Source organism: Hyaena hyaena, unplaced genomic scaffold (genome assembly GCF_003009895.1).
Source record: "Hyaena hyaena isolate Hyena2069 unplaced genomic scaffold, ASM300989v1 scaffold_618, whole genome shotgun sequence".
Lineage (NCBI taxonomy): Eukaryota > Metazoa > Chordata > Mammalia > Carnivora > Hyaenidae > Hyaena > Hyaena hyaena.
In genome coordinates, this window is record NW_024081250.1 from 481,253 (window position 1) to 505,702 (window position 24,450).

General features: G+C 40.0%; 1 protein-coding gene across 1 annotated transcript in view; it reads right to left on the reverse strand.

The window, feature by feature from the left end:
- ERC2 (ELKS/RAB6-interacting/CAST family member 2) overlaps positions 1 to 24,450 on the reverse strand; it is a 903,427-nt gene that overhangs the window by 349,588 nt on the left and 529,389 nt on the right. Inside the window, exon 13 of the mRNA XM_039257435.1 lies at positions 16,631 to 16,791. Coding sequence (XP_039113366.1) covers positions 16,631 to 16,791 — 161 coding nt within the window. The remainder of the gene's footprint in view (positions 1 to 16,630; positions 16,792 to 24,450) is intronic.

The following is a 24,450-nucleotide window of genomic DNA, read 5'->3' on the forward strand; positions in this document are numbered from 1 at the left end:
GTATAACTTTTGACTCCCCAAAAAGTTAGCTACTATTAGCCCACTGTTGACTGGAAGCCTTTCGGACAAAATATACAGGCAATTAACACATATTTTCTGTTTTAAGTATTATATGCTGTATTCTCACAATAAAGTAAGTTAGAGAAAAGAAAATATTATTTAAAAATCATGAGAAAATGTATTTATAGTACCATACTGTACTTATATTTAAAAAAAATCCATACAATTCAAACCCATATTATTCAAGGGTTAACTATAATTAACAAATACTCTAAAATAACCCTGCAGAGATTAAATTTTTGTCCCAATGATATAGGGGCTTCTGGGAGCAAGCAGATTGATCATTAGCGAAAAGGGTGTAAGAAGCTGAATGGTTATCTTCAGGTGTTGCCAGACATTCAGGAGTTTAATCCCATTACAAAGGAAGCTTAAATTTAATTTTATTCTCTCCAGAAAAGCTACCATTTGTCAGGACCCAGGAACCCTTAGGTGTAATAGATGTCACTAATCACCAGCTCATGCCCACACTTTGAAAGTTATTATTTATTTCTTCAAAATTCTGGAGAGTTACCTTTCAGTAAAGAAGTTGAAATGAGACACAATCAGGAAAAGGCCTTCCCTTCCAGTTATGTTTAGAAATGTCAATAAGTGCTAAGAGATAACAAATACTCTACCCACTATGTCATTATGTCAGCCCTGGAAACACTAAGATTTAAGCCTAAATCAGTGAGCATAGAGCTGAAAATCGATTAAGGAATGTGTCAAGTGGTGTAAATCCTTCTATTTCCCTGTATAATACAACTAATAGGTCCATTTTGCTGTTTTATAGCAACATTAAAACAAATTAAAATCTGAGCTTCTCTAATTTGGATCCAGGGAGTTTCAACTTTATGGGGAAAGGCCTTCATTAGAATTCTCCTCTACCTTAAAGTGTTTATAATTTGGTGTCAAAATGTTTATCTGAAAAAAAGAATGTTTATATTGAAATATTTATATCACATAAATGATATAATGTCTGGGATTTGCTTCAAAATAACCCATGGATAGGTGTATGGAACTGCTAGATAGAAAGGAAACAGGACTGTCAATGAGTTGAATAATTGCTGAAGTTGGGTAAAGGGTATATGGGGGTTCATTTTACTTTTATAAATAATTGACCTTAAAAATTTTTTAATAGTATGTTATCCAAGTGCATTGGGTCATCAATTAGGAAAGAGATGATTCTCATAGGAGTATTCCTCTCTGTTCCATGGAAGTGACACCTGCTTTTGAAGGAAAGGAGACTATCACTCATCATACCAAATTTATAGTCATATCTCATTTGAGTGCTTGTTCAGATATCTGCATGGATCCCACATTAAAGGCAAGGTTCTCAAGGTTAACTGATCTAAAAAATATTACTTAGTAGGGTATTTTCAACGGATCAAAATTGTTTTAAATTTTTTTAAAAAATTTATTTCTTTTTGAGAGAGAGAGAGAGAGAGAGAAAGTGCAGAAGTGGAGGAGGGGCAGAGAGAAAGAGGGAGACACAGAATCCAAAGTAGGCTCCAGGCTCTGAGCTGACAGCAGAGAGCCAGATGCAGGGCTTGAACTCACGAGCTATGAGACTTGACCCAAGCAAAAGTCAAACACTTACCCAACTAAGCCACTCAGGTGCCCCTGACCAAAATTCTTTAAAATACTCTTCTCTAAATACAGGCATTTGATAAAGTCACCTTTCCAAATAAGAAGCTTATCTGACTTCAATATATTCTTCACTGAAAGATTTTTTAAGTAAATGAAAGTCTGCATAACCTCTCTCCATCTTTGGAGGAGGTTAGAAAATAGTTGCTATAGAACATGAGATGCAGGCAATTCCCACACATGAGAGGAGATTACAAAGAGATCATGTTAAAATCAGTTGCATAGAACTTAAGAGCCTATATCCCTGAAGAAAAGAAAATGTCTCTGAATGGTGACCCAAGTTTCTAGTCTACCCACTAAAGACTGTTAGATGAATGACATTACTGGATGTGGAAAGGACTCTTTTCTAAGCTTTCTGAATCTACCTGGTCTGGGGCCACCTGCTTCCAGGTGGGAGAAGGCCTATTTGCTGGACATGGGCCAGTGTTAAAAGGCTACTGGTGTCACTACCACACTAGCTCAAGGCCCATGTATTCCAGGAAGGAGGTGAGCTGCAGGTCCAAGGTAAGAAATTATCAACGTAACACAGGCTAGGTCTAGACCAGCTCTTCTCAATCAGGGCCGGTTTTACCTTCTAAGAACTTTTGGCAATATCCGGAGACATTTTTTATTGCCAACTGGAAGAGGGGATTGCTCCTGGCATCTAGTAATTAAAGGCCAGGGATTCTACTAAACAGAACAGTCCCCACAAGACAGAATCATCCATTTCAGTGTCAGTTGATAACCCTCAGGCTAAAGCTGTAGTTACTACGATAATCCCCTCACAGGCCCCATGCATGGAGCGATGAAAGTGCCAGGGGAGCAGAACACAGACCTGGCAGGAAGAAGGGAAATGCAGGGGCACCCATCTCCACCGTTCCCAGAGCCAATCTAACCCTAAATGTATAGATTCAGCTTCCTATGGGTCTGTTGAAATCTTTCACTTCTCTCCTGTGGCTCTACTGTCAAAATCCTAAGACAAGCTCTCTTCCTCTGGAAGACTGTACCAGCTTCCTAACTAGTATGCTCACACCCAAATCTATCCGTGCAAAAGCCAGAGGCACTAGGGTGGAACACAGAGATGCAGTATGGTGTAGTGGTCAAGCATGTGTCAAGCAACTGACAATCCTGAAAGGTTCAAATCTCACCTTTGTCAGGTGACATTGGGCTAGTTACTTAACCCCTCCCTGTCTGTTTCTTCAAATGTAAAATGGGGAAGGTAAATGTAAAATCTTAGAGGGTCATTGTGAAGATTAAATAAATTAATATTTACAAAGCTTTTTAAAAGTTTCTGGCACATGGTAAGTACACTGTAATTGCTTTTTTATTATTTTCAAATCCTAATTCCATCATGCCGCTTCCCTTCAATGGATTTCTGTTCTTCATAGGATAAATATTGACAATCAGACCAAGGCCCTCAAGGTCCTGGGTGGTCTGACCTCTGCCACCCCTCCAGCCTCAATGAATCTTGCTTCCCCCCTTTGTCTCTGTGTTCCAGCCACACAGGCCCCCTATGAGCTAATGGAAGACATGTTGTCCCTTCTGTCACAGGGCCTTTGCAAGGGCAGTCCCTTCCTCTTGGAATGTGCTCCCTCACCTGACCCTACTAAGCAGCCCCACCTCTTCACCTAATGAACTCCCACTCACTCAGCACATCATGGCTCACAAACACATCATGGGGGGCTCTTCTACTTTCAGGATACTCTCATCACTCCATAAACCTTTCCTTCTGGGCATACTTACCCTAGCTATCATTCTGCATTCAGTTTTCCAATCCTGGGATTGGATATCAAATTCTTCATTCATTCTCTCAATAAATAACTCTGACTTCCCTGAATGATCTGTTTTACAAATGAGTGAATAAGTCAATGACTGAACAAATTCCAGAGCTAATGGGAAGTGTTTAGCTTGTACTTGAGGCTAGAGTGCTACCTATGTAGCATTTGCTGCTCAAAACTGGGATGCCTTTAGCTTTATGGAAATCCCAAAGGCTCTGGGCTTGGCTGAAAGGCAGCTACCTGTGACCTGGAGGCAGCTGACTTGTACTCTGGCTAGGAAGCCCTAGAATGCTGTGTTTCCTTCTACCTCAAGAACCTCTTTTTCTTCAGTCAAGCCAACATCCCCATGACTGAAGAACAGGGGAAGAATTGTTTTCCCTTGTGTGTGGCAGGAGCAGGAGACTGTTTTCACTACTCCTAAGGCTGAGGCTGACTCTGGGAACATCAGCTCCACATCTTTCTGGGGTCGGGGCAGCAGCAGTCATTCATATTGAAGGGTCATTTGGAAGCCAAGTGTTTTTAGAAAAACCACAGAATGGCAGTTTTGTTTCAGTGTTTTGACTTAAGCATCAAGCAATCTGCTTCTTTTTCCAAAATTACTTAATATGGGAAATGTAAACATTTTCTAACAGCGCTTTCTCAAATCATCCTAACAAATCTCACACATGTGACCATGGCACTATGGGCTTCCCCACTGTAGCAGTCTGAGTCTGGCTGGAGACAGAATTCACCACAGATGGGTCCAATGAGGAGACTTCAATGAAAAGATGACAGAGGAGACGTGGACAGGGTGAATAAAACAAACAAGGCTTGGTGAGGCACCGAGAAACTGCAACAGTGAGCAGCCATTTCTGTACCTTGGGCTGAGGAACAAAAGGAAACATGAGTTAATCCCAGTGCCAACAGAAGGCATGGATGGGGCACTGCTGAAAGGAAGCTATAGTCATGGAGAGAAGTTGTGAGACGCGGCCATAAAGCAGGACGGGAACAGGAGGGAACTCTATAGCTTTTTTCTCTTCACACCCTTCCATTTCCTATAGTGCTTTCTAGTGGCCCTGAACCCAACCAGGAGTCTGCCAGCAAAGGAGCCCTAGAAAATACACCCTATGGTGGACAGCTTCCCAGGGCACAGCCTCCCCTCCAAAGAATGGCACTGGTGGGGGTGCAAGGGAAGGAGAGAGGGGCACCTGGGTGGCTCAGTTGGTTAAACATCTGACTTCGGCTCAGGTCATGATCTCATGGGTTCAAGCCCCATGTGGGGCTCTGTGTGCTGACAGTGCAGAGCCTGGAGCCTGCTTTGGATTCTGTGTCTCCTTCTCTCTCTGCCCCTCCCCTACTCGTGCTGTCTCTCTCTGTGTCTCAAAAATAAATAAGTGTTAAAAATTTTTAAAAACGAAGAATGGCAGGGGTAGGAAAGAGCAGAGAGTAACCACTGGGCCTACCCAATGCCATGTTGCCTTAGAATAAAGCCTTAGATGATGGGAGTCTTAGAAATGCATCGAAGAGAAAGTTTTCCAAGAAAACTTCCAGAGATAGATCCAGGAGGAGAAAGAAGCTCCAAACTCAGGGCTGATGAAGTGAACACACAAACACCAATTTCAAAACAGAACAGAACAGAAAGACAGCAATTTAACTTTTATCATAACTGCATGCTGGCACTAGTTGCAGTGCACTCTGCAAATCTCTTCAAGTGAGCAAAGTGTAGGGTATGAGTAATAACAGATTCTCAAAGTTGGCCATAGCTTCCTTCAGGTTCGAATTAAGATCCCAGGGATATTGGCTTAACCCAAAGATCAAGTCAAACACTGCATTTCAATTTTCACAATCCGTTGGTTCCCAAATTCCATGACTGGAAAACAAAAGACCTTGGCCATACTTGATTGGCGGCTTGGCTTCAGGCTATAGTTCTCAATTGTTTTGCTGCTGGTGAACTGAGTGGTCTCCTCTCAACATCTCATTCTCCAGGCAAGATTGCCAGAGAAGGCCCTTCTCTCCCTCAAACATGTGTACACTCAGGTACGTACACACACACACACACACACACACACTCCTTCTATGGTGCTTGGTCTGCCTCCTGCCCAATAGTCAAAATTAGAATCTAGCAAGACAACGATTATGCTAAGAAAATCCAGAAAATATTTTGAACCCCAGTATTTTTAGGGCACCAGGACAGGGGCAGGAAAGAGTGAGGAAAGGAAGAAGAAGAAGAGAGAGGATGGTGGTGAGAAGTAAAGGAAAAAAGGAAGAGATAAAGGAAAAGAAAGAGGAGGCTGAGTGGAATAAAAGTCAGGAGAGGCCAAGGAAAAGGGAAAGGAGGAAGAGGCAGTAAGCAGGAGGCAAAGTATAATTTTCATTAGCATGCATTCATTCTTTCAATAAACTTTTATTAAATGTTTTCCAGGGATCCAGAACATTCAAAGCCTTCCCCACTTCCATGCTATGCCTTGCTCTATAACCCTATACATCTTCAATGAGTTGGAACTTTTGTGACGTCCTCTTCCAGTGAGGGTGAGTATCTTGATGTTTACCTGTTCACCTCTATATCTTCAGGGTTGAGGATTCCCCTAATTATATCTGGACTATATTTTAACACTGCAAAGAAGACAGTACAGAAAGACAGAAAATCCTCCAGGTTGGGATTTGTCCCGTCTTGCCCTCTGCAATTCTGGCAAAAGGCTGGCATCTGGGCAACCATCTGTCTCCCATTGATGCCCCTAGCCTCTGCTCTGGTATGTTTTCATACCTTACTAGTGTCCTCATTTTTCTTCTATCTTTTTTGCTTTAAACAAACATTGAAAGAAGTGGTTCTTAGGAAAAGACCTAGATACCCAGAGGGATGTAGTGAAGGAAGGAAAAAAATGGAAGGGAGAAACAAAGGTGGAGAGAGACAGGCATCAATTGATAGTGCTTGCTAGAGGACTATCCCATTGAGAACTATCCAGTTTCATACCCTTAATTTATAGTTGGGCAAACTGAGGACCAGAGAAAACCACAGGTTAAAGGATGATGGATTAATAGAGCTAGAGAGGGCATGGATGGATCAGGTCTTTTGTATCTTAGTGAGGATTTATATTTATAGGGACCACAGTCTCCTGGGGATTCAGATCTGAGACCTATGCCAATTCCACTCCATTCTCTCATGGTGAGCTGGTCTATAGTCCCAAGAAAGCAAGCCAAAGTCATTTACACAAAGCAGGAAATCCCCAGGCCACCAAACCCTTTGGTCCAAGATCAAGATTCTGAATGGGGAAAACATATCCTGTGTGAGTCCCCTTTGAAAATAAGTTAAGTTAAATCAGAGAGAGACCCTACAAAGCTTTTCTCTCTTCCCAAACTTAAACACCTGTCTTCAAAAAGGGAGGCTAGTTTTGGGTTTCCTAATGCCCACTACTGGAATTTGGAGTTAAATCATTCTTTTACATTGGAGAGGTTGTCTTGTACACTGTAGCCTGTTCAGCAGCATCCCCAGCCTCTACCCACCAGATTCCAGGAGCAACTCCTAGTTGTGACAACCAAAAATGTTTCCAGACTTTGCCAAATGTCCCAAAGAGCAGTATCGACACCACAGTGAAACCCACTATTAAAGAATCACAAACTATTAATGTGCTCATCTCAGTCCAAAACCCTGTTCACAGTTGGAGAGATTGGGTCAGGCTGCCTCAGCTCACTCAGCTCTAAGTGGCAGATTCAGGCTGTGAACTCAAGTCCCAAGAGCCCTGCTCCCTGGATCAGAGAATTCTTGTCTCCAGAACTTGAGCATGACCCTGGCTGTACTGTCTGGCCCCTTGTGTGATGCAGCTGCCCCACCCATTGTCTCCTGGCAGCAGCCCCCAACATGCACACACAGCATTATATCAAGCATTAGATCATTTAAAAAAATTCCTCCAACAGGATGTTGCTCTTGGATTGGGAGAAGGACCACAACTGTCCCCTTTGACTTGCCATGCTTTATGAGGTTGGAAGGCCTGTACATTTCTCTTTCCCTGTCTTAATGGTTGACCTTCCCGAGCCCCCATGGAGCTCCTATGAGGATGGAGACAACATAAAGTATGGTGGCTGGAATTATTTAAGCTCCACAATTCACAAGCATTTAGATTATTTAACTGCTCATTATGATTATTTAAGCTGAAAGATTATACTGCTTTAGCTCAGAAAATGTTTGTATTTCCATTAAAAACCACCAGGCCAAGGGCCCTCTTGACTGACATTTTTCACTATTAAAACTATACATACAGTGTATGTTTTTGGAAAGAAGACAGTATGTCCCTTATTTTGTTTTAAGATAAGGAAGCTGACTTCAAAGGCCTCTTCTGACTAGCTCTCTCTTTGACCCCTCTCTCCCAGCGTCACCCTAGCCTGCTGTCCTGCTCCCTACAGAGGCAAGTTGGAAGAAGCACCTATCTGTCCATTGCCTTCTACTATTTAATCAAAATTAGTCCTGCCATTCCCACACTTAAAAATCTCACAATGACATCTGAGTTCTTCACTCAGAGACAGGGTGCTCAGTGGTTAAGATCATGGACTATACTATTAAACAGAGTTACCTTTGAGTTGCAGGTGTCTGGCCCTCAGTTTCTGCATCTACATAGTGGGGATAATAACACTTCCCAGCTCACAGGAGGTGGCAGCAATGTGGCCCTGCCTACATGTAATAAACACTTAAGAAAAGTTCACTGGTAATAGTAATTCCATCACCCAAAATCTTGAATGCACTGAATAAGATATATGCCTGGGATAGTTTAATTCTCTGAAGGCATGTGAATCAGAGATAGTACATTCCTTAAGACAGGAAGAGTGAAGGGCTCTTGCTTCTACCTGACATGCAATGTAACCATTGATTCTTTCCCCATAATGCCTTGTGGCTAATACATTTTACATCTATACAGTATTATGAAACATAACACAGTGTACAAAAATCTAGAAAAATTCTATTGTGGTCCTATTGGAGAATTCTGTGTCCTAAACCAAGCAGTCATTTTTTTCTTTTGGCAAGTTTCTCCATTTAAACAAAGCCTCTCAAGGGAAGAAAAATGATTTCAGCATCTTCTAAATATTATCCATTTCAGGTCATTTACTTAATAAAGTTATGGATAGAATTCCACATTGGAAGAGCTGTGATCACCCTGCTGCCCCCTCCATGGAAATTCCTTTCATAACACCCAGAACAGCTATTTTTTGCTCCCACGGGAACTGAAGACATACCTTGGGAGCTATCTCAAAAGGCTACAGAGTTCCTACCACTGCAAAGTTCTACAAAGCCCTGGAGGAAGATCTTCCTCCTCTTAAATTATACACCCCAGCTCCAGCACAGTCTTCTGAGGCAACATAAATCAAGCCCACTTATTTTCTTACATGTTACCCCTCTAATAGCTGAAGGAAGTATCTGCTTCTTGACCTTCTCTAGACCTAACACCCTTTACTCATTAGCTTTCCCAACTATGACAAAATTTGCCAGGTATTCCTGAACCGGTTTACTCACATGTCTCTCCCGTAGTTTACCACCATTGGTACCCAGAAATAAACTCAGATATATACTGGACATGCATGCATATGAGTAAATGCCTGTTAGAAAGACAATCGCTAAAGGTGTAGTTGCAACACCGTTTGTATGTGCTCAGTGAAATAACATATAAATCGACATATTTTTTTCATACCTTGTTTTAGCAAAGGCTGCTAATTGCTGCCAATTTATTTCTTTCCTCTATTGGTACTAGGTTCCCTGAATGTTAACTGGACATAGAACCACCCAGCTAAAGGTTTCATTTTCTGGCTTGCCTTGCAGCTAAGTGTGATCATGTGACTTCAATGCTGGCCACTTCTTCTGCATTAGTTCTTGCACCTACTTAAAATGTACAAAATGGAGGGATTTGTGTCCTCTGTTCACTTAGAACAGTGCTTAGATCACTGCCTAAGGCACAGCACAGTCCTTGTACATAGTGGATGCTTAGTGAATGAGCTGGTAATGAGTGAAGTAACAATGGACAGTATGTGCACCTTAAAGGGGACACATACTTCCTTCTCCTTTCTGCTGACTGGAATGTGGACGGGGTGGTTGGAGCTGGGACAAAAATCTTGCATCCAGGGTGAAGCCATATGCTGAGAATGACAAAGATGGAAAGATGGAGGTCCCCAGTAACTACACAGCTACTTGTGTGAGCTTCTGGAATGTGGAATTTTCTTATCCTTGCATTTAAAGTTAATTAGACCATTCTACTATTCTAAAGTTATTGTCTCTGTAGTTAAGTTTTCCTTACCCACTATAAGCTTTGTGTACAGCAGGTCTTTTCTCCCACTAAAGGCTCTAAGACACCAACTTCAGGGTTACAAGAGAAACAGAAATCGTGAGTGATAAGCAACTGTGCATTTAAGTGACTGCCTGCAGCTCAAACCACAATCGATGTTGGATGAGCCGTTCTTCAAGACATTATTTCCCTTCTCTCTCTGCCACCTGTCCTCAATCATTGCAGGTAACCTAGAAAGCTGTGACAAGCTTCATCAGTGTTCTAGCTGGCTCAATGTACTTTTCAAACTGAGCAGGTAGTGAATACAAACAACCAGACAAACTGGGACACTCTACAAAACATTACCATAGTATTCAATATTTTTTAAAGGGAACATGTCAAAGTTTTTCTAAACAAACAATTCAATAGAGAAAAGACTGCACTGTAGCCAAAACAAAAAAACATTGTTGAAAGCATAAGGCTAACAAGAATTTAAAGATAGGATCAGTGTATGCAAACTATGTGTTTACTTAACATATTAATATGCAACATAACGTTATATGCACACACATATATATACATACACACATACATACATGATCTTTTACTGCTTAAAAATCACTTTCTCATAATCTCATAAATGCATAATTTCATTCAATGCCATAACATCTCTGTAAGATGGTGTAACTGACTTTATCAATTTTAAATAATGGATGCCTTCAAAACTCCTCTCCCAAGCTTCATTTATCCTTTCCAAATTGCCAGGCACTTAGGATTCCTCCCTAAAGAAGTGTGATTTGTCTTTTCTCATGCTGGCATGAAGTAAAGAATAAATTGATTTTATCATTTTCTGTACCCTGCCTCTCCTTTGAAGGGTACTTACCTAATGAGTGGCTCTCTCAAAAGGGATCCTAGATCAAAGAGGTCAACAGGATAATGCCTTGGAATAAGCACTGCCTTACCTCACTGTAAACTTCCTAAAATAGCTCAATGTATACAAAGGCTTTTGAGGCTATCTAGAGAAGATATCTAAAATGCAACAATACCTAGTAAATTAAGATGGATCTTACAACATCATCAGATGGGTTTAAAATGTAGAGGTTTCCTTAAAATCTTTACACAAGCACCAGAAATCACCACAGGAAGTCTAAAATACACACTTCAAATCATGTAACTATTAACCAGCTCTCAAAACCCTGGTATTTAATACTAAATGCAACATATCAGTCAGCATGCCTGTCTGCCTATGAAATTACAATGCTAGTTGGAATTGTCTGAGCAAGCACACACAGATAGATTTTAAGTACGTATCTCATGGCCTTCAATTTCTTTTAGCAACAGATATCAAATTCACCTGTCACAAATTAAATAATTGAGCTTTGGTTACTGAAACCTAAGCTTATTAACCAGCATTAAGAAAACCAAACATATAGAATGATATTTTTAATATTATTTTAATAAAATTCCTTTTAAATAGGAACAAATGGAACAAAGACAAAACATTAGGAGATGTTTTAGCAAGAGGTTTTAGGTATTTTTTTAAGTAAAAGAATAATCTAATATACAAGGGAAAGTGAATATTGTCCTCTTCTACTAAAATACAGGGTTGGGGACTGCTAGTTCCTTCCAGTATGGGAATAATGACTGGCATTTGGAATACTAACCAATAATAAGCAAACTAAATGGGAGGTGTTGGGGTGGGGGGAAAGAGTCATACATGAAATACAGTGAAAGGCTCTACTCTGACCTTGGTTCCAAAAAGGGTTCTTGATCTACAGGAAGGTACACAGCATTTTCCATGTCCCTCTTTACCCCAAAGAGTTATAAAGGCCCTTACCTTTGGAAATAGCTTTCTAAGGAGATTTCAGATTGCTTTGGTTACAGAAGAAACTGCTTTCTTCATCTATTTATTCACTTATTTGCTTATTTATGAGTTTGTTCATTTCCTTCATTCATTTTACTAAAATGTAAGCTTGATCAGGTAAAATATTTTTCTGTTTGTCCACCTAGAATAGTACCTGCCACATAGTAGGTGATCAATGAATACTTATGAATTTTTGAGCTAATTCACACTTTCATTCTCAAAAGTTGATTAAATGCCTACCACATGACAGATTCTAAATATCCAATATGAAAAAGAAATTACATTATAAATAAAATAAAACCAACTAATAAGAAATCTTTTTTCTTTTTTGTTAATTAATTTTTTTTGAGAAAAAAATTTTAATGTAGAAAAGTACAAATAAGAGTGTAACAGTCCAAGATTCTGTTAGTTGATTTTCTCTTGATAGTTAAGACTTGGCCATAATTGTCATATTTGCCATAATTGTCTGAATATTTTCTGCTAATAAATAAAGCAATGCTGAAAAAGTTCTATTCTTAGATCCTATCTCCAGTTTTACTGTCATAAATTTAGAGTAAATTATATTTGTAGTGACATGTATATGACGATGCCCAACATATGATGCTGTTTTGTTTGTTTTTCTTTTATAGTTTATTGTCAAGTTGGTTTCCACATAACACTCAGTGCTCATCCCAACAAATGCCCTCCTTCATGCCCATCACTCCCCTTCCTCTCCCCCCGACCCCCATCAGCCCTCAGTTTGTTCTCGGTATTTAAGAGTCTCTTATGGTTTGCCTCCCTCCCTCTCCTTAACTATTTTTTCCCCTTCCCCTCTGGTCCTCTGTTAGGTTTGATGAGAAATCTTCAAATTAGAGGAATCAAGCAATATTATCTCATTCTAAATTTCATCTGAATTTAAACTAGGAAGATAATCCCCTGCCCTGCCCAAGAGGAATGGGAGAGAAAAAATATAGACCAGTATGACACATATGCTAAAATAATATAACACAACACAAAACTCTGATTAAAAATGAAACAGCTGGGTGTAGCTATCAAAAGGTAAGATCTTTGCAATGATAGGACAGCTCTATATCTTGACTGTGACAGTTAGCTACACAAATTTATACATGTGTTGAAAGTGCACATAACTGGGGCGCCTGGGTGGCTTAGTCGGTTAAGCGTCCGACTTTCGCTTAGGTCATGATCTCGCGGTTCGTGGGTTCGAGCCCAGCGTCGGGCTCTGTGCTGACTGCCAGCTCAGAGCCTGGAGCCTGTTTCAGTCTGTGACTCCCTCTCTCTCTGACCCTCCCCTGCTCACGCTGTCTCTCTCTCTCTCCTAGAAATAAAAAAATAAAAAAATAAAAAAATGAATTAAAAAAAAAAGTGCACATAACTAAATACATACACACACACAGACACACACACACACACACACACACACGAGTACATGTAAAACCAGAGAAATCTTAATAAAGTTGGTAAGTTGTACCAATATCAATTACCTGGTGTGATATTGTGCTATAATTATGTAAGATGTTACCACGGAGGAAAATAATTTCTTATAATGGCATACCACTCTAAAATTACTTAAAAATAAGTTGACAAAAGAGCAGAATGCTTATCAAAACATTCTTTATATTAAATATTCAAACCAAGGTAAATGTGTCCAATAAAGAAGTGAACCTATATTACACTATATTAACTAATTAAAAATAATACAATTCTATGTATCATAGAAGCGTGTTCATTACTCAGTAAACAAAAGAAGCAGGATTTACAAAATATGAGAGTACAACTGAATATTGTTAGAAAGTAAGGAGCATTTGTAAAGGTATGCACCAAATGCCACAGTGTCTGTCTCTGCATGGTAGGATCACGGTGGTTTTGTTTTTTATTTTGTCTTCATATTTTGTCATTTTTCTTTTCTAAAATGAACACTATTACCAGAAGAAATATCTAAAATGCTGCCTGTGCTGTGTATGGGGCTTAGGTGAATTCCGTGTAACTAAACAAAAACCAAACCAAGTGGGAAGATCACATGGAAAGCCATTTCAGTTCCATGTAAGGACCAATGAGGTACCTGCACGTGCTCATGACTTCCAGTGAAAATGGTATTCACCAGGGCCCGGTGAATTCCCTATTAGTAAGTATGAGGACAGGAGTCTGGTTTATGCACTGGGAGGTTGGACCCAGCTGCTTTCCAATTTTAAAACTCTGTGCCATTTGATTTTACAACGAATTTAACAGACACCACCTTTCATTTCAAAAGCCCCTTTTATGTTTCAAAGCACTTTCACACATGCTGGTTTATATTCCTTTCAGTACTTAAAAAAATCCTGCCTGCACAACAATTCTATAGAGTAGGCAAGGCAATTATTATCACCTCCATGTTACTGAAGAGAAAACTGAGGTAACCAGAGAGTGATCACTCAATGTTATGGATGAGCTAATAGATTCCATCTCCTTTCCCTGGACTCACAGCCCTACCCCTCTGTCCTCTAACACCACACAGCCTCACTTTTCCCACCAGGTTTTGGAAACGGTTATACTTCACCTAAAGTTTCTTACATGATGCCTGCCAGTTGAAAGAAAACCAACAATGCTTGGCACAGAGTGATAGTAAGTACTGACAGGGATATACCCATCTTTTTGTTTCCACTAACTTACAATGACTCAGTTAATGTCAAGTAACCAATATGTCAACTCAGCTTAAAAATCAAGATTGGTCAAACCAGTTGGTTGCCTTGAACAGCCCAGGAGGCTCATGAATCTAGTTGGGGTTGTTGGTCAATATAACTGCCCTATACCTGTGTCCCCACAGCCTCGGGACAGAGCCCACAAGCAGGGCTTCTGGGCCAGTTAAATAGTGAATAGGGTCCATATTGGACTAATGAAGCAGGGCTTTGTTACTTTTACCAAAGGAATTAACAGAGGAATTCTGTATTTATTTTGCAGTGGCAGAAGATTAAGCACTTGAGCAATAATGTGGCAATTCACCAAAAGAGGTCTTAGTTAGGTGCTATCTGAAATCATGAAATTAAGTGGGAAAACATACACACGGAAAAGGTTTATATGTTTAAGAAAAATAAATCCAAATTTTAGATAAATGATACTCTTCACAAAGCATACCAAACAAATGACATATTTTCATTGGCTGATAGTGTCATTTACACACATATATCATTTTGCATGTGCCAAGCCCTCCTGAGTGCTTCTTCTCTCAACCTCTCCATGAAAGTCATTATAGGAGGAAGGAGAAGGGTCAGCAATGTTAACGTCATTTCCCCTAAACCACACAGCCGCCAAGTGGAAACTACAGGATTCCAACCTAGGTCTGATGACTGCCAAACCAAGGTGCTGCACCATTATGTGTTCTCTGAAACCACTGAAAGTGTAAGTCCTTTTTATAAACAGGAAGCAATGTAAGTTTCCTTCAAAAGGCATAATAAATCACTCCAGGAGATACAGAGTTAATTTGGGATACCTGGAGAACAATGAGATAATCTAGGCTGAACCTCACACATCACTACATACAAGGAGGCAGAAATGGGATTGATGAATGGTAAAGAATAAAGACTGATGGAATCAATGTACTGCTATTGTTAATAAACTATTGATCAAGTTGGTAATGTCACCGATGTTTAAAATACTTTTCTTCTTTAGCTATGTAAAATCCACTTTTCGCCTTGTATCTATTCACTCACTCAATAAACAGTGACTGAACATTTACCATATGCTAGGCACTGTTCTAGGCAGTATGATAATCACAGTGATACAAACTGATGAAAGTTCCAGGCTTGGTGGAATTCACATAAGCTCCATGAGAAAATAAGATAGTAGAAAGGGAACTTGAGGTAGAAGATTTTGGTTTTAATCCTAGCCAGATGGCCTTAAGCAAATTACTTGAAATCTCTCTAAATCTCAGGTCCCTTACTTCTACACTGAGGATAGTATGTTTTTATTATATATTACTTTATTAGGAAAAAGGCGAGTTTACACAGGAAAAAAACTACTTATTCTTTCATCTTGGAGAAACTGAGGTAGTTGACAAGGAATAAAAATTTTGTCCTCATTATTAAATCCTTCAAAATATTTCATTCCATATTTTCCATGATCTAAGCTTTCTGGGTTTAATGTTAACCATGTGTAAGACTTGTGGGGTCAGGATCAGGTCATGCTTCCATACCTAGCCACCAATTTCAAAGTCTATGTTACAGGCTTAAGATGGCATAATTATGTACATTTCCCTTATTGTGGAAGGAAGTTAAATTTAAATTATTTCTTGGTGATTATTTCATCTTAGCTTTTAGAGAGATACTGCTTCTTGCCTACTTCTTTAGGAACAGATCCATAGCAAGTGATTATTTCTAATATCTTTGAGTAATTTTCTTTCCTATATTCTTCCATGGTGATATTATTTCATTGTAAGAATGCAATAGTAGCTAAGTAGAGATGGGTGTATCATAGGCCCACAGGAAGGATCACTGCCCAGCAGGAGGACACACTTTATTGATTATATCAAAGAAAATGATTGGTTCCAGTCTCTCCTTACCCCTGACCTACCCTACCCTCGGGTGAGGAGGAGGGAGTGGCAGGGGATTTCCAAGTGTGTTTTTATCAGCCCAGCAAATCAGACTCCTTGCTTTCTAAACAAAGAGGTGCCAACCTTGAGATGCAATGAAAGCCAACACAAGCTACGCATTGTACACATGTGAAAAGAACATAATTAGCAAAGTTATAGTCACAATTAGGAAATACCTCCTCAGAAAGGTTTCCAATTAACTTTGAGCAGCACTCAAATTACTATTGTGCTTAAGGAGGCCTCTGACTCTTGGCCAGCTCAAACCTTTGAGACAAATCTAAGAATAACAGCGCAGTCCACAAAACAGACACACAAAATTTAATGCTAGATTTTTTTTTTTGAATAACCAATCAGAAAAATGTGCAAATTGGGACATGGAAGCTATATTAAAAAAATAAGAAACATGGTTACAGAAATTAATAGTCAAGTGTTGGCTAAATTATTCTTTCTTCAAGCTCTTTCTTCATCTTCTCTAGCCTTCCCTTCCCCATCCCTAAAGAAAAGTTAGGAGAGAGAAACTAGGAAAACAAAAATGGGTACTCACTTCATCTCTAGGATCTCCTCCAGCTGTTTTCTCCTTTCTATTCGGAGGTTAGCCAAATGGGCTTCTTTTTCAGCCAGGGACTGCTGTGTGGAGGCCAGGCGTGCCTTGGTGGCATCTAGTTCCTGTCTAGTCTTCTCCAATGCATTCATCAGTTCCTCTATCTGAAAGGCACATGGAACATGGTACATTATTTCTCCTTCAGTCAAGCACAAGGCCTTCTTTGCTAGTCTGTATTCCAACAACAGACACAAAGGAATCCTAGCCATTCTTGAACAGGTACTGTATCTTAGAGCCCATTCTTTGTCACTGGTTGAAAATAAATGTTTCAAACACAAGAAATATCCAAATTTCTTCAAGGTCCTCATTCAAATAGATTGTCCAATAACCTTTATAGAAACTATTTAATATATTTATTAGAAGTAGAAGGTAACTGGCTTGACCCATTTTCAACCTGTGTTTGGCCAAAGTCTCAGATACTGCCTCACAGTTGGCGGAAGGCAACACTCAAAATGCATTTGCCCAGCACAATATACTTTTGTGTGTAGGCCCCAGAGTATTCTGAGAGGAAGTTAATCTACGTGTTTCAGATTCATTCATGTTTTAACCTATCAAAGCCTTGTTTGGCAAAAGCGATTTGATGTCCAAGGGGCCTCAGGAGCCCCGTCTCACCTCACTTTCAGGAAGCAAGGTTTGGCCAAAGGTAAACAGAATTCCAGCCACAAAAGGTTCAAGTTTGGTTTGCCCCTGAAGTTTGAGAGGGTTCTAAACTTGAAATAAATGACATGTAACTTTTATAGGGTGCTAATACACCATAGAAATAAGCCAGACTATCAAATATCCAGGATTTTTAGCCAGGTCCCAAAAAATTGGACCAGGGAGCCCCGAGGCAAGGCCTTATCCCCCCCAAACCATTGGGAGCTTTTAAAAGCCAACACACAACAAAGAGAGCTGGTGTTTATGGTTCTGCGCCAGAGACTTCCGTGGAGCAATCCAGTGAAATGCCATCTTTTGCACAGATGCATGCCGCATCCACCCTGCTGATTTAAAACCATGGTTCCAGGAAGTTTCTAGATTCCAGAGTTGATGTTTGGGTTTCTAAGCCACCCCCCTTCCAGCTGAACTTGGCAGAATGGGATCATCCATCACTAAAGTCAACAGAAAGCCCTTCAAAATGTGTCAATGACATGTTAAGTTCCAATTCATAAAGACTTTCTACACAATTTCTTCAGTTTTACATGGAATTTATTCAGAATAAGCATTATAGTTCACATCCAAGGTAAATTACATGCTTTTAAGATTCAGAAAACCGTCTATTTTTCCCTGATAAAAAGAGGAATTTGATGACCATGTAATGTAAATCAAAGCCAAAACCAAAAAGAGTTTAAAAAACAAGGAATATGAGGATTAACCATGAAAGTCCCAGAACTACACCTGCTTAATTGCAGAATAAATACTGTATTCTTTAGCTTTAGAAACATACAAAATTTAAAAAGCAATCATAATTTTTTCTCACATAAATTTATAGAATATTAGAAATATGTTTAGTAGCCCTTCTATAAAGCAGTGCTTGGTGAGACTGAAGCAGGTTTTTTCCTCCTCTCCCTCTGCCCCTATTTTTGATAGCAATGTAAAAAAATATCAGAATTATGGTCATTCCAAGTGCCAACAAAGATTCAGTCTGTCTAACCCTCTATGGCCTGTGTCTTCATGATCCTGTTTCCTTTCATAAATCGCTCTCTATTCCAAATGCACTATTGATCGCAGAGAACAGGGAGAGTATCCAGGATTCTCACTTGCTAAATCTCTCTCTCATAAAGTTGAAACTGATCTGTCTGCAATCCACACACACACAGCTACTCAACTGGGTTTCCCAGTTCTTAGTTCACCTGCCACTTTACTATTTGGGGCCAGTCTCAGCTAGTTTTATATTAATCCAACTATAACAATTATGCTTTAGAGTAATGACTTGCAGGCTTCCCTGGCCATTTCAGCAATAACCACATAGAGAAACACCTAAGAGATGCAGCCCAGAGTTTTTACTGATGAGATGCCACTGGCTTCCAGCATCAATAACTCTTAGTGTGAGGTGAGACTCCTATTCTCAACACTTTGCAACCAGAGTCTCTAACAGTTTCCTAGGCCTAGGCTTCCCACTCCTCCAAATTCATACACTCCAGGCCAGTTAGCATGGCACACTGAAGACCACCGGGGCCACTGGCCTCAGGTACACAGTTCTAGTCTTCACACAGTCGCTGTTTCTCTCTCTGACTTTGTACAAATGACCACTTGATTCTTCGAGCTACAACTTTCTAGGTGATACCCATGATACCTCCTCTTTCCTTTGCTACCACAGCAGGAGCTTTAAAAAGAAATGTTTTCCCTGTTATGGTTAGCAATATTCCAGTTCTTTTCCTCAGTGACACATGGTAGGGACACACTCCCCTCTCCCTTTTAACTGGGGTGGGGCTTTGGCCAATAAAATCATTGTCATTTCCAGGTAGAAAAATTTAAGTGCTAGTCAACCCCAACTTTCCCTTTTCCCTGTGACTATAGAAGCATGTTTCAGATGATGCCTCCTTCAGCCTGAGTCCCTGAGTAACCACAACGAAGAAGCCCAAAGCCAACCCACATCACATAAGCAAGATCGAAACCTTTGTTGTTCTATACCATGAGATGATGGTCCATTACCCAGCCTGGACTGGTCTGCTTTGACTGATCAATTGTCCCAATTCTTATCGAGTTCTCTCCACCTGCCTCCCCACCACCAGTCCCCTCTCACTAGGAAACGACATTGCTTTTCACTCTTGCTATCCCATGGAAACTCTACACTTGTAGGCCACTAGTACGCCACATGTCTTTTCCTAATGTGTAGTTTGCACAGACAACTTCTTCCCCTCATTTGAAATAAACTTTTACTGGCTATGAATATGTAGCTTGTGCCTTAAAAAAAACACATCAGATTAGAATCACAGTTCATCATTTACTGTGTGGCTGATACAAGTTCCTTCATCTCTTTCAGCTTCAGTTTTGTTACCAGGAAACAGGGGTCCATGCTGCTTATTCTGTTCCATGTTTGTGGGCATTAAGTGAGATGATGTAGCCTACACATTATTTATTCCTCTTCTACCTATCACCAATAAAATGATTTTTTTTTTCTGACAGAGTAAAATACACTCATTGTACAAATTGTAAAAGATCAGATATGAACATTTAGAATTTCTCTTTTTAATTCAGATTAAATAATGATATTCTTTTTCATTAAGATCACTTGATTCCACCTGGATATAAATAAACATTTTATTATAATTTCTCCAGTCTCTCTCTCTCTCCATGTATGTATATGTATAACCGGGATGTTATATACAACTTTCTAAACAGTTTTCAATAAATGGATCACAAGAATTTTCCTCTTGTTGTTAGCCTCTTGTAAACACAGGGGCCATATCCACCCCCATTTTCTTAAAACCAACTCTTCCCTGGGGTTCTCTGAAGCTCTCTTTTAGATTGGGGACCTACTTCCCACATTTCTTTTGTAAATTCTTCATCTTCCTGCAGCCTATAATTGGATCCTTCCTCTTATTACTAGTTATTATTACTCATTAGTAGAGACATTTTCTTCACCCATGTGGATCCTTAGGAGAATTGAGGTCTGTCTTCATAGCTCTCATCTATATGCAGATACCTTTCCAAACTTTACCTTTTATTCACTTGACCTCTTTCACATATACCTAACCACCTGTTGATCACTCCCATTTGAATGTCCTAATGCCACTTTAGATTCACGATGATCAAAAGCCAACTCATGATCCATGTACACCTGCCTAAACCAAATCCTTATTACCCTTTCCTGCCCTCCCAACGTGCCACTCCCTAACAAACCCACAGGTCCAACACCCTGACCTTTTCTCAGTCACTCATGTTTAAGACCTCAGAACCACATTTGTCTCTTTCTTATCCTTCCTCATGTATTTTCCATTTATCATCAAGTCTTAACTCCTCTATTTTAGAAATTCTTCTGGGATCCATCATTTTCTACTATCATTACTTTTGAAGCCTCAAGCTTAGGTCCCTTCCCCTCCCACATTTCTGGAGGCATTGAAAGTAACTTGTGAGTGTGAGTGCGAGTGCGAGTGCAAATGTGTGTGTGCGTGTGTGTGTGTGTGTGTGTGTGTGTGTGTGTGTTCCTAGGCTTTGTCTCTATCCATAAGGACATGGCTTTGCCTGATCAGCTTCTCCCCATCATAGTGTTTCTCTCAGCCAGGTCCATTGCTGGATTTTAGGACATGGAATTAGCCAATGGGTAGCAAAGTCAACTTGAGAAACTAAGCGCAAAGGTACAGGACTTTGAAACACAGGCTACAATGTTCTACATAATAAAAAGTGGGAGAAAGAAGTCAGAGGGGAAAGAAGAAGAATGATCCTTGAGATTTGGGACAGAGAGAAGTTTGTTTTGTCTTAAGGGCAAAATAAAGGAATTGCAAAGAAGAGAAAAAGGGAAGGAGGAAAAAGTTGCTAGGGGTTATTCCTGGGGCCCCTTCAATGTTTTCCAAAGACACAAACTGAAGAATTGGACGACCCTTTTGATTTTTTCCAGCTGTTTTGACTGTGTGTGTTTGAATGTGTCTTTTAACTGGGTCCCTTGGGTCTGGGATTCAAAGATGTCCCACAGAACTCACTGTCACAACTTACCCCTATGCCAAGACAATATGCCTAAACCACCAATATTTTGTCAAAAATATCACTGGCCTGGCTCCAGCATCTTAAGGAGCTCCCAATTACCCACAGTAGTGGCTTTCAAACTATGTTCCTTAGAGCAGCAGGGGTTCCCCAAGGGCACCTGGAGGCTGTAAACAGGTCATTGGCATGGGAGAAGGAGCATGAATTAGCAGAGATCTTTATCCACCATCCCACATTCACAGGGAGTTGTTCTACTTACTTTTGTTTTATATCCAGAATTCCACTCAGGATTTAATTTGAATTTTTTTAAAAAAGCTTAACATATTTTAAAATACTGAGAATGATTAAAAGCATGATTATGAAGCTAGAGTGTACTAATCATAACTGTTTTACCACGTATTAGTCATAAAACTTTGGGAAAGGGTCTGAATCTTCCGATCTCTAACAAAAGTACTTCTCATAAAAGTTACTACAAGTATTCAGTGAAGCAATGAATGTAAAGTTCTTAGTCCGGAAACTGGCAAATATGAAAACAGTACATTCTTAACAGAAGAGGTAGTGGTGGTAATGAAACAGAATTCAGGAGCTAGCTTACCACTTACTATCTTTGTCACTTTGAGTGAATTATAAAAGTTCAGTAGGTCTCAGGTCCTTCCATTGTTCTATAAGGGTAATAACAGAACTTAGCTCAAAGGGCTTTGGTAAAGATCCAATGGGTTAACATCTGTGATACCCTAAGAACAATGCCTAGTACTCGGTGCCATAGAAATGTCAGCTCTTATTAATACAGTGCTTGGTAAAGATTCAACCCATTTTATGCTTATTACTGAATTCAAATTCTATGCTTCCTGTCACCCACCCTCAGTCGCATACACACACACACACACACACACACACACACACACACACACACATACACACCTCTGGACTTCCCTATGTTGACCCCTTCCCATTACCAAAATCTTCATCTTTTAGGGCCCTATCACAGGAGCCCTGGCCTCCTTCACAGAATATAGTGATTAAAAGTCGGAGCTCTGAAAAGCACATACCTGGTTCTAGTTTTGATTTCACAACAGGATCTCTACAACCTGAGGCCAATCTTAACTCAGTTCTTCCTAAACCTTGTTGCACATTAGAATCCTTTGGAAAGATGTTAAAAATCCTGATGTCATGCCTGTATCCCCATCAATTAAATCATAATGTTTGAGGGTGGGAGTCAGGCTTTAGTATTTTATTAAAGATGCAGTTGATTCCAAAGTAATCCCAAAGTGCAGCCTAGTCTAGATACCATGGATATTACTGACCTTTCTCTAAATCTGCAGGTCCTCCCCTATGAAATGGGAAGGAAATGACAACTACCACGCGGGACTGGAAAGAGCATAAAGCATCTAGCCCTCTGTGTTGGACACCCTGGAAATGTCCAGTACATGACAGTTAACCATTGTCCCTAGTCCAACCCAAGTACCCAGTACCAGTTCTTACTGTCGACACTTGACTTTATACCACCTAATCAAATATCACTTCACATTTCTGCACAATTTTTCATGTGTATGCTTAGTCACTACCACAGGATCATAATCCCCTAGAGGGCAAAGATCACATCTTTGTCCTCTTTGGAAGTGCCTTCAGTCCCTGACACAACACTAGCATCCATACTCAATAAATACCTGCAGAATGGGAGGAAGGGGAATGCAAAGGCATGATTCTGAAATGCCCTCCTTTGACTCACTTAGTGCAGTGATGGATGAAGTGTAAGTCCGAACCTGATACTTTCCTACCCCATAAATCAGTGGTCCCCTTGCCATCCTCACCAAACACCCTTCAAGGTCTTGCTGTTTGCCTCAAGCACCTTCTCTTTGCTATGGAGGTGAGGGGGCTCAGTTACTCAGCTCCTGAATGCAAGGGGACCCCATATTCGATGCAACCCCAGCAGCCACGAAAAGCACCCAGAAACCTGAGTGTCAGGATGGCACAATAAAAATGTCCCAAGTTTTGAGCTGGGGTACAAGCAAGCAGGGTTTTGTCCTGCTCTGCAGTACACATGCTCTGCCCTGGGACCTGGAAAATGTGCACTCCCTCCTTCTTTCTACCACCTCAATGGATGTCTCCTATGTGCCAGGCATTCTGCTGGACACTTGTGACAGGCTCCCCTTCAGAAGCTGTCTGCTTTGGCAAACAGCTTAAATAAAAAATAAAACTATTTAATCACAATTGTGATTTTAAAAAAAAAAAAAAGCTATTAAAGAAAAGAGTGATAAGCAAGAGTAAAACAAGAGCCAGTCCTGCCCTAGGCCACATGGTCTGCCTCCCTAAATCAGTCAAGTGAGCATGGCTTATTGACGAGGAAGGAAGAAATGAGTGCTGGTTGCCCAGGCTGGGGGGCTGGCCCTGTTGTACTGTTTATTAGGGAACTGTTACTTGGAGAATCACAGTGATTATGAATCCATAACCCCTTTTGAGAAGTCCAGCAGGAAAACAACACATTTGTCTCAATTTAACACAGCATTTGCTTCTTTTAGAAGTACATCTATTGATAATTCACTAGATAGTAATATTTTCTGGGGGAAAATTTCTTGTTTAGAAAGCTGTTTAATATCTAAAATTCCACCTTCAATGAAAACAGAATTCACAGCAACCTCACAAGTCCTTTACAAGACTCAAGATGTTCCAATCTAAAATAATTCCCTAAAAAAATAATTTTCCCCAAATATGTCAAGACTGAAATTCTGATCCTATAACTAGAAAGCTAAGATTACATTTTAAAATATCAGCTTGGTGTTTCACATTTAGAAAATAGTAATTAAAGGTTTCTTCAAACTAGATGTCTATTAGGCCACAGGGGCACACCAATTTAAAAAAAAAAAAAAACTTAAATAGTTGTATGTCATTTCTGATTTTATTAGTCATTCCATGTGGCATATTATAAAATGGTTAAATTACCAAGACTATTCAACTGTATTCGATAATTCATAACTCTGTACACTTTAAGAATAATGAAGCCATGGGGCACCTGGGTGGCTCAGTTGGTTTAGCATCCAACTTTAGCTCTGGTCATGATTTCACGGTTCACAAGTTCGAGCTGTGTGTCAGGCTCTACGCTGACAGCTTGGAGCCCAGAACCCTCTTTGGATTCTGTGTCTCCC